The 12,055-nt window shown below is 40.0% G+C and overlaps 1 protein-coding gene across 1 annotated transcript in view; it reads right to left on the reverse strand.

Annotated features, from left to right (window-relative positions):
* LOC115077771 overlaps positions 1-12,055 on the reverse strand; it is a 90,795-nt gene that overhangs the window by 64,509 nt on the left and 14,231 nt on the right. The window contains exons 3-4 of the mRNA XM_029580056.1: positions 7,368-8,201; positions 3,336-3,599 (exon numbers count right to left, since the gene is read on the reverse strand). Coding sequence (XP_029435916.1) covers positions 3,336-3,599; positions 7,368-8,201 — 1,098 coding nt within the window. The remainder of the gene's footprint in view (positions 1-3,335; positions 3,600-7,367; positions 8,202-12,055) is intronic.

Raw genomic sequence — 12,055 nt, forward strand, 5'->3', positions numbered from 1 at the left:
GCAGTTGGCCGGCGACCAGAAAATACTTCTGTTGCAGAGGAGCAGTAAGTAGTATAATAAAAACATTTGGTGTAGCTAGGTAAGGGTTAGGGTTCGGGGTGGAGAGGGGAAAGGGAAGGAAGGGTAGGGGGGGGTAAGGAACTGGAGAAATGGCCGATTGTGTCACCATGTGTAATTTGAAAATTCCCTACCCCCGTGTATGTGAATCGTAGCCCGACCACACATGTGCGCACGGATGTTATAATCAGCGCATCCATGTGCGCGCGCCAGGAACCGCATGCACATGGATGGTTTTGAAAATCGACCCCTAAGGCATTATTTATGGCTAAGAGTACAACAAGGAGGGCTCAGACCTGTATTTCTCCTGCCCATCCATGTTACCCTTGGACCCCCCAAAAAAAATCAGTTCTGGCTACACCACTAGTTTATCCCAAGCAAAAACCTTCCTGTATTAACGAAATCATTAGAATGGTTAAATGCTGCCCTTTATTACACATACGAGAAAGGAACCTAAAGGTCAGCAAACGAAGGTCTGCTGTCGATTTGAACTGCACACTTATCAGAGGTCAGGGAAAGAGTCCAAATGATGGAATCTGCTCCTGGCAGAATTCAGGCTGCAAAAAGAATATACAAAATTTAAAAAAAGATCTTAAAACCTGACTTTTCAAAAGGGCGTATTGTAATTGAGGTTAAAATGGCAATTAAGGATAGAGAATAGCTCCACAAATGGGCAAATTAAGGCCTGGATTTTCTAAAATCGCAGGCCAGACACATGATGATCCAGAGGAGACATTTGCCGAACATTTCTAAGTGCATAAGTTGAAGCAGCACATGGGGATGCATTTGTCATAATAATGTGTTCCCTTTAAGTGGGAGCACAGAATCCATAAACTATCTGGATGTACAGAAAGCAGACAGAAGGCCATCTCAATGTCTGTCTTATTCATGAGAGGGCTTTTCCAAGCTCCCTCAGCAAGCACAGTACAATGTTGATGGAGGCAGTAACAGTGTTTCCAATCTTTTCAAAGTGAAGACTTGCCTAAATTATCAAAAATGTTTTATGTCACACCAGCCTTGTAGAGGCAGCATGGAAATGCAGCGGACTCTTATGGCAAAAGAAGAGCTAGGGAAGCACTGAAAGACCCACCAATCTCTTTTCCAAATTATAAAGCAAGTGAAAGAGAGGGCAGCCAGACACATGAACCTGTTACTATAGGCCAGCTCCCTCTAAATAATACAAGTGCTGGAGAAGGGAGACGTCAGTGTGATGCAGAGAAACTAGGGATGTGCATTCGTTTCATCCGTTTTATACGTTTCCTATATAAACATGTAATATGAAACGGATGAAACGAATGCACATCTAATTGGCATATAATGGGAAATGTATGAAATGAATTAAATGAATGAAACGACTGCACATCCCTAAGATAAACTGATCTTTTGGTTACCAATGCAGACACATGAACCTGTTAGTGTAGACCAGCTCCCTCTATATACAAGTGCTGGAGAAGGGAGACGTCAGTGTGATGCAGAGAACCTGCTCCTTGTGTTAGCTTGGTGGACCATGTGACTGTCAGAGGTCCTCCACTGCCACTTAGGGATGTGCTATCAATACTAGAGATCAATTACCCAGGACTTAAATCTATTCAACCCCAATTTCTTCCTGGTGCATATACCCTTTCAATCAAATGTTTATTTATTTATTGTTTTTATATACCGATCTTCCTACATTAGATGCAAATCAAACCGGTTTACATAGAACAAAATGTTATTGCCATACTTTGAACTTCATTACACATTAATAAATCTGTTATGAGGTAGGGTGATAGTTTCATATATTTATTTTTAGGCCCTCTCCATATTGCCTTACCTGTTTAATCATTAACTCACCTCCCATCCTCCATTTATTAATCAAAATGTTTCTTTCTTTTAAAAGTTTGGCAATAAGATTTGACATCACCCCACCTCATAACACATTTTATTAATGTGTAATGAAGTTCAAAGTATGGCAATATCATTTGATTGAAAGGGTATATGTACCAGGAAGAAATTGGGGTTGAATAGACTTAGAGATGTGCAGCAGGGACGGATGCATTCGATTCGGTATTCATATTCGTTCGATTTGGGACTCAAATCCGTTACATCCGATTTCGGGGGACCCCGATTCATTCGTTAGTTACATATGGTATTTGTTTCCCATTAAAGTTAAAAAAAAAAAACCCCATCCTGACCTTTCAAATGTAATTAACTACAACCCCCCACCCTCCTTACCCCCCCAAGACTTTGCAAAAGTCCTGGTGGTCCAGCGGGGGTCCTGGAGCATTCTCCTGCAGGACCCCCGCTGGACCACCAGGGACATTTGGCAAGTCTTGGGGGGGGGGGGAGGTTTCAGGAGGGTGGGGTTTTTATTTGTTAATGATACATTGCATTCGTGGGGGTTCGCCATACGTTTTGGAACCCCATGAATGCAAAAAATAGGGACCTATACGTTGCGGATTGCACATTCGTTCAAAACAAATGCAATTCCCTACTGCCACTGCTTCCAGCACTCAATGAGTCTCATCCATCCAGTACTCAATGTTCATTCTCCCATCTCACTCAGCCTAGAGATAAGACAGAGGCTTGAAGGACTCAAAGGAGGAGGAAGACAGGGAGATCTGGTGTGCAATGTGTATGCTGAACAAAGTGGGTCCAGCTACCTGTGCCCTGCATACTGATAATTATAATTACTACTCTGGGCAGAATATTACTAATCATGCTGTAGATAGAAAGAAGAGGCAAGCGTGCAAGATTACACACATTCTCAAAAAGGAGCTCCAACAATTTTAAGAGCTACTACTTGTGTGTCTTGTTGCAGCAAGGTGCTGAGAGCAGAGTCTAAGTGCTGACCTATATATGAACATCAGGAGGTGGTGACTTTTCCATGGCAGACCTGATTGGGTCAGAAGGCAGAACATTTGGGAAAAACTGTACTATACAAAACACTCTTTAGGAGGGATAGAATCATTAACCAAATGGCCTTCAGGAGAGGACAGGTTATGGAATAGCCTGCATTTGCTCAGTACTTGATTTGGGACCACCTCTAGCATGGAAAAAAATCATTTGAGGAAATGGCCTCATCAGAAATGGGCCCACTATCCTGCCCAAATGGAGCCCTTTGGCTAACCTATTCCTGATGATGTGCATGAAGTGACTGACTGGTCGGGCATTTGTGGTGTCTGTCTGGCAAAAGGGAACTCTGTATGGGAACTCAGTCAGCAGTATTGTGGCTATTGATCTATCTGGCTATACTGCCAGTCATGACTCACATCTCTTCCAGCATTCCTCTTCTGTACCTTCATCATAATTTCTTCCAGTTCCTCTTCCATTCTTGGAGCAACCGGCTGCAGATTGCATGGCTGAGCACTTGGAGAAAACTTGCTGCTCTCATAAATCTTTTTCTGCTGAATTCCTAACACATATGGATATGGGTCTAGTCTGTCTCTGTGCGATCTTTTTACCAACACTCTAAAAGGGGCAGTTTGCTGACTTTGTTTAATGTGACAATGTAACTGGCCTGCTTTGCCTTGAGTCATCCACACATTCATGTCCTGTCCATGCTGTGAAATGATTGAATTGCCTGATATTTCTTTCTAAAGTCCTCATTATATTTAAGACAAGGAAATACCAGAATGAAATCCAAATATGTTTATAAAAATATGTTCAAGGAAGGATCCACCCTACTCAATACCATGGCCTCATCCAGTTCACCATTTATCTCTGAGAAGGCTGATTTGTTGTGTCCTCATGCTTCCTTTCTCACCTACCAAGACTATTCATCTTCCACTATTTATGCAGAAAACAAATATCAATATAATGATGCGGTATTCCCCTGCATTGTAGTGAGCAAAGCACTGCCTACCACAGTATGGGGTAATCCATTAGAAGAAGTGTTCCCAAGTTAGAGGAGCCACTCAGGGCCACTGAACTTGATTAACTGCTTCAGCTGCCACTGGACTTCAAAGGGGCAGAAGAACATAAGAAATTGCCATGCTGAGTCAGACCAAGGGTCCATCAAGCCCAGCATCCTGTTTCCAACAGAGGCCAAAACCAGGCCACAAGAACCTGGCAATTACCCAAACACTAAGAAGATCCCATGCTACTGATGCAATTAATAGCAGTGGCTATTCCCTAAGTAAACTTGATTAATAGCGGTTAATGGACTTCTCCTCCAAGAACGTATCCAAACCTTTTTTGAACCCAGCTACACTAACTACAGTAAGTACATCCTCTGGCAACAAATTCCAGAGCTTTATTGTGCACTGAGTGAAAATGAATTTTCTCTGATTAGTCTTAAATGTGCTACTTGCTAACTTTATGGAATGCTCCCTGGTCCTTCTATTATCCGAAAGGAAAAACAACTGATTCATATCTACTCATTCAAACCTCTCATAATTTTAAAGACCTGCAACATAACCCACCTCAGTTGTCTCTTCTCTAAGCTGAACAACACTAACTTCTTTAGCCTTTCCTCATAGGGGAGCTGTTCCAACCCCTTTATCATTTTGGTCACCCTTTTCAGTAACTTCTGTGCAACTATATCTTTTTTGAGATGCAGTGACCAGAATTGTAAACAATACTCAAGGTGCATTCTCACCATGGAGTGATACAGAGGCATTATGACATTTTCCATTTTATTCACCATTCCCTTCCTAATAATTCCTAACATTCTGTTTGCTATCTTGACTGCTGCAGCACACTGAGCCGATGATTTCGACTTTTTCCTGGGTGGTAACTCCTAATATGGAAACTAAGATTGTGTAACTATTGCAAGGGTTATTTTTCCCTATATGCAAAACCTTGCACTTGTCCACATTAAATTTCATCTGCCATTTCGATGCCCAATCTTCCAGTCTTTCAAGGTTCTCCTGCAATGTATCACAATCCTCTTGTGATTTAACTACTCTGAATAATTTTGAATAATGTCCATATTTGATATCCTCACTCGTCATATTCCTTTCCAGATCATTTATAAATATATTGAAAAGCACCAGTCCAAGTACAGATCCCTGAGGCACTCCACTGTTTACCCTTTTCCACTAAGAAAATTAAACATTTAATCCTACTCTCTGTTTCCTGTCTTTTAACCAGTTTGTAATCCTTGAAAGGACATCGCCACCTATCCCATGACTTTTTAGTTTTCTTAGAAACCTCTCATGAGGGACTTTGTCAAATGCCTTATGAAACTCCAAATACACTACATCTACCAGTTCACCTTTATCCACATGTTTATTAACCCCTTCAAAAAAATGAAGCAGATTTGTTAGGCAAGACTTTCCGTGGGTAAATCCATGTTGACTGTGTTCCATTAAACCATGTCTTTCTATATGCTATACAATTTTGATCTTTAGAATAGTTTCCACTATTTTTTCCTGGCACTGAATTCAGGCTCTCTGGCCTATAGTTTCCTGGATCACCCTGGAGCTCTTTTTAAATATTATGGTTACAGTGGCCACTCTCTAGTCTTCAGGTACAATGGATGATTTTAATGATATATTACAAATGTTATCTAATAGATCTGAAATTTCATTTTTTAGTTCCATCAGAAGCCTAGGATGCATACTATCAGGTCCAGGTGATTTGCTACTTTTTAGTTTGTCAATCTGGCCTACTACATCTTCCAGGTTTACAGTGATTTGCTTCAGTTCATCTGACTCATCACCCTTGATAACCATCTCCGGAACTGATATCTCCCCAACACCCTTATTAGTGAACACAGAAGCAAAGAATTAATTTAGTCTTTCTGCAATGGCCGTATCTTCTCTATAAGCCCCTTTAATCCCTACATCATCTAACAGTCCAACCGACTCCCTCACAGGTTTCTTGCTTTGGATATATTTTAAAAAGTTTTTATTATGAGATTTTGACTTTACGGCAAACTTCATTTCAAATTCTCACTTCACCTGTCTTCTCAATATTTTACACTTAACTTGCCAATGATTATGCTTTTTCCTATTTTCTTCAGATGGATCATTCTTCCAATTTTTGAAGTATGTTTTTTTTGCTAAAATAGCCTCTTTCACCTCACCTTTTAACCATGCCGATATTCGTTTGGCCTTCCTTCTACCTTTCTTAATGCATAGAATACATCTGGACTGTGTATTTAAGATGGCATTTTTAAACAATGTCCATGACTGTTGAACACTTTTAACCTTTGCTGCTGCACCTTTCAGTTTTTTTTCTATTTTTCTCATTTTTTTCAAAGTTTCCCTTTCTAAAATGTAGTGTTAGAACTGTAGATTTACTTATTGTCCCCCTTCCAGTTATTAGTTCAAATGTGATCTTGTATGATCACTATTGCCATATGGCCCCACCACTGTTAACTCTCTCACCAAATTTGGCATTCCTCTAAGAAGTAAATCTAAAAAAGCTCCCTCTCCCATTGGCTCCTGAACCAATTGTTCCATGAAGAAGTCATCTATTACATCCAGGAACTTTCTGTCTCTAGCATGTCCTGATGTTACATTTACCCTGTCAATATTGGGATAATTGAAATCTTCCATTATTACAGTACTGCAAAATTGGTTAATTTCCCTGATTTATCTTATCATTTCATCATTTTTCTGGCCATTTTGTCCAGGTGGATGATAGTATACTCCAATCACAGTACACTTACCCAATACACATGGGATTCCTAACCATATAGATTCTACTTAGCATTCAGTCTCTGTTGGGATGCCCTAACTCTCCTGTTTCATTTGTATCCTTCAAGGATACGTTCCTCCAACCATTCACTGCTTAGTAACTGTCGGCTTTCCCCCATGTTCTAGTTTAAATGCTGCTCTATCTTCTTTTTAAAAGATAGTGCCAGCAGCTTGGTTCCACTCTGGTTAAGGTGCAGCCCATCCTTTCAGAAAAGTCTCCCCCTTCCCAAAAAGTTTCCCCAGTTCCTTACAAAGCTGAATCCCTCTTCCCTGCACCATTATCTCATCCATGCATTGAGACTCCAGAGCTCCGCCTGCCTCTGGGGTCCTGCATGTGGAACAGGAAGCATTTCAGAGAATGCCACCCTGGAAGTTCTGGATTTCAGCTTTCTACATAAAATCCTAAATTTGGCTTCCAGAACACTCTCTCCCATATTTTCTTATATTGGTGTCCACATGTGCCATGACAGCCAGCTCCTCTTCAGCACTGTCTATAATCCTATCTACTGACAACTGCTGGGCATCCCTGGTGGAAAGAAAGAGCCATTTGTCTGTATAGGGATCTATTTTACTCTCTCTCCTTTACCAATTTATACATCCCTCATTTAACTACATTGCATAAAATGAATATTATAGTAAAGAAAAAATGCATTCTTCTTAAAAGAATCAATCAGGAGGGTTTACCTGCCACGGCTGAAATTCCAGTTTTAGATTACCCCCTTGTTGAGACTTGGCTGTGTACATGTTGTGCAAAGCATGAGCCAATGCATAGACTGCAGTGTAAAGACTGTAAGTGAACTGAAAATTATTCACATCAAATTGCCAAGATGCAAGGTTAGACAGAGTCTCCTTTCCTGTGCACTTTTGGAAAAATGAAAATTCACTCCCATTCGGAAGTCCAAATTCACACCAGAAAGCAGACCTCCACAGAGTTTGCAGAAAAGAGAGATCTGGAAATGAGGCTGGATGGAGATTATAGAGGAAATCCTTGAATCCTGGAATCTTTCCTTTAGGAATGGCAAATGCTAGAGAGCCGTTGAATGTGCTACAAGATAAAGTTGTGTCACTGGATGTGAAGTTTATCTGAGCAAGGGAAGAGGAGGCAGCAGAGATGATCCACACTTTGTCAGCAGTCATTCTCCACGATGGCATGCAGAACTGCACCACCATGTAACTGTTAGTACTGTAGAGGATAATAACCTTAGCTAATGACTTGTCAATCATGTCAGTAATCTTTTTAAATTTTGCAAACTGCTCAACTCTATAATTAATGGAAAATTGTAACTTTTCCAGAAAAGCCACACAGCCGCCACTCCTGATAATCTCGCTCTTCAGTTCCTCACTGCCCTTCTGATCACTGTCATCATCTGAAGTGAGAATCCCCACCCAGGTCCATTGGAAGAGGGTCAGGAGCTGAATCAGGCCCTGGAACTGAGATTGATCCTGTGGGACCGTACGATAAAAGAATGGGAAGTCAACCCGGTCATTGAAGAGAGCATCCATAGATCCATAACTGATCTGTGATTAAAACAAAAAATATATAAACCAGGGTCAAACAGAAGAGCGAGTCTTTGTTTCTTACTTTATTTAACTCTTACCTCAATCAGTTTCTATGCTGCACAGAATTTTGTGCTTGAAACACACAGACACAATAATTAAACCAATCACACACATAAGTACAAGGAATCCACTGGGACTTTTGCTTTGCTTCATTTTACTATTAGAAGAAAACTTGGAAGCCCAAAGTGATAAAACCAAGAAATGACAATGCTTGACCATAAGGAGGCCAATAACCCAAAGCTACTCAAAGCTATATTAAGATAGTCCAATGGAAAGGTATCCATGCATGAAACAGGATAAAACAAGGACTGCCTCAGGCTGCCCTAAATTAAAAGGAAACAGCTGGTAACCTTGTCTTCGGTTCTTCCATGATACTGAGTTTTGAGTTGTTGAGTCACATCTTTGAATATAGAATGGATTATCACTTAATGACAATCTTATGAAAGACTGGCATATGATGACATTGGGTGGAGAATTTCACCAGAAAAATCAATTGACAAATCTCCGTTTGATGTGTCACAAAAATGTTTAATGTTTTCATAAGTTCTGTGTAATTGTACATTCACGTTGGTAACAATATTCAGTTGTTCCAGGACATTGCTGAGACATTTTCTGAGCAAAAACCAAAAGAATCAGGGGATAATATTCAGTCACTGGCTGGATTGCAAAGTTAATCTAATAAATTTAAACTTTGGAGGGATATTCAGGAGTGCAGCGGCACAATTGAATAAGGCCACTATCTTAAAGATATTAAGGTGGACTTATTAAAATCCACTGCTAACTCCTGTGATGGGCAACATGGAATCCATTGACCTCCTCCCAGACAACACTCCAAGGAATAACTAGCTCTGTGCAATTTATTTTCCTGTGAAGAAGTTTTTTAAAACCAACAATTTTTGACTGCCAGTATTAGTGCTGCATTTCTGTATATAGCCCAAAGAAAAATGTATGTGAATAACCATGTAAAATCTGTGAGCGATGTTTTAAAATGTATGAGCAATTTGTTCATGCACTCAGCTTAGAGGAAACTATGCTGTCAGGTACTTGTGACCTGGATTGGCCACTGCTAGAAACAAGACATAGGGCTTGATCAACCTTAGGTCTGACCCAGTATGGCAAATCATATGATCTTAACTTTAGGATAGCTCTTTGGCATGACCAGAGTTAGCTGTATGTTACCTGACTAATTCTGAATATCAGAGTTAGATAACTTGTCTAGCTAACTTAACTCCTCCCGGTAATGCCCTCTCGGTGTCCCCATTTTTATCCAGCTAAATTTTTGCTAGATAATGAGATATCCAGCTAATAGATGAATAAATGCCCCAAAAAGTAAAATGTCAGCATTTAGCTGGATAACCTTGTGTGTTTTCTGGCTAAATGCCTCTGAATATAGTCACATTGTACATTTTTCTGCTGGTGGTACAAGTAATTTATTAATTCTTATCATTGCCCTAGATTTTTCATTCCTCTATAAATATAGCAGAATGATTGTCCATCGGGAAAAAGGGATGGGTGGCAAAACTGTGCAGCTGGCTGCATCACAGCGGTATGTCGGGATGTGCATTTATTTTAAACAAAATAGACAATGGCAATGAAATTGTCTATTCGCCAGGTTTCGGGAGTGCTCCAAAATGAAAAAAATTGACAACATTTCACAGAATTTTGGATTTCGTGTTAGTGCTCACTAACAGGACTTAGTGCGTACTAAAATATAGTTAGTATGCACTGTCCCGTTAGTGCACACTAACTATAGTTTTTTTTATTTACAGGCTTAGTGCGCACTAACAGGACATTGGTGCACACCAAATAGATGTTAGTGCACATTACGTACATTAGTGCGCACTACCTAGTTTTCTAATTTTGGAGATAGAGAGGCCTAATAGGACTTAGGGTACACTAACTGGATGTGAGCATGCACTGACTAAAGTTAGTGTGCACTAACATAAAATGTTACCAATAAGTTAAAAAGTTTAAATTGTGGAGCAGTTCATTAGCCAGAGGTATGGTTCTGCATTCCCAGTGGCTGTCTCCTTACTGTCTATTTAGAAGGAGACAGCCAAAGGCAATGCAGAATCATAACTCTAGCTAATGAACTGCTCCACAATTGATACTTTTTAACATATTGGTAACATTTTTGTGTTAGTGTGCACTAACTAAAGGTAGTGCATGCTAACAACCAGTTAGTGCTTCCTAAGTCCTATTAGAGCAGACTAACTCCAAAATTAGAAAACTAGGTAGTGCACACTAATGGGACTTAATGAGCACTAACATCTAGTTAGTATGCACCAAAGTCCAGATAGTGCGCATTAAGCCCGAAATTAGGAAAACTGTTTAATATGCACTAATGGGACTTAGGGCACCCTAACATGGTAATTGCGTACTAAGCCCCATTAGTGTGCAGTAACTCTGAAATGAGAGGAACACAAAATACATAACTCCTAAACCATTATAAAAATGAAATTTGACAGATAATGACCTGAAACAAAAGTAACCAGAAAAAAAAATCAGTGCACATTCCTGGTATGTCATGCCACGGATGCAGTCGCACTGACACGTTCACCCCCGTACCGCCAATGGGAAAGGTATAGTTATTTCTAGCGGTACTGCCGGTAATAGTGTGTAAAACATTATTGGCCACAGTGCTACCAGGCCCTACATTTTTTAAACCCTGCCCAAACCCCTCACCTTTCTTCATTTAAATTATAAAGTTGCAATGCAGTAGTTATTGCATGCATAAGGGCGTTATCGAATGCGATAACACTCTTACACACATGATAACGATCCATTGCATTTTTTAAAATGACACACATTGTAACAAAATAATAAGGTTATTCATCAAAATGCGTTATGGCGTTAATGCCATAACACATGTGAAAATAGTCTTATCGAATGGCGAGAGTGCGAAGGGTTGGGATTATAGAGAGGGCAATATCACATGGTTTTGCTGGAAATAACTACACCTTTTTTCCTATTGTTAAGCTGTATCATATGCCCAAAAAGGCCGTAATGCTATTTGCGATAAATTTTGCAAATTACATTTTGGCCTTTTCTGGGCTTGGGGAGGAGGAGGGGGGAGGGGTGGAGAAAGAGTGAGAGAGAGAGAGCCTCTGGGGAAGCCTTCACAGTATTCATCTATTTATATGACTATAGGAGGGCCAGCTAATAGCTCAAGATGAAGTGTCGGTGGTGGTTTAGGTTTTAGGGGCCAGTTTTACATGCAAACAGCAAAGTATACCTCAGTGAAGATTTGATGTCATTTGGATGAAGAAATTCTCACAAAGATGAGATTTCTAAAATATTCTCTCACGCTAACTTGATGGACTCTGTAACAGGGAACCATCAAGCTAGACCGAGATATCATAGTAGAAATCTCTTCTTTGTGAGACATTCCTCACTTCATCAAGGTGTACTGTGTGGTTCGTACATCTCACTCTGCATGTAAAATTGGCCCCTAAACCCTAAACCAACACTGAAACCTGATCTCGAGTTATTAACTGACCCTCCTATAGAGATATAAATGGTTGACTACTATGAGGATGTTATAAATAATCAATCTCTCTCTCTCTCTCTCTCACTCCCTCTCTCTCTCTCATGTAATAGAAATATTGTGGGGTGCAAAAACTATACAACAGTATGCAATACTACTTGTGTGATAATTCTAAACATGCCCCTTTCTCTTACCATGAGTGTTATGCATGAAATATTATATCATTTTGAAGCATCTAGGGGTTAGGGCCTGATTTTGTAATACTTTTCACCCATTATTTATCTCTGAGGGAAAAATATATTTGATAAATCCTTACATCTCTATT

The sequence above is a fragment of the Rhinatrema bivittatum genome, chromosome 16, assembly GCF_901001135.1.
Source record: "Rhinatrema bivittatum chromosome 16, aRhiBiv1.1, whole genome shotgun sequence".
Lineage (NCBI taxonomy): Eukaryota > Metazoa > Chordata > Amphibia > Gymnophiona > Rhinatrematidae > Rhinatrema > Rhinatrema bivittatum.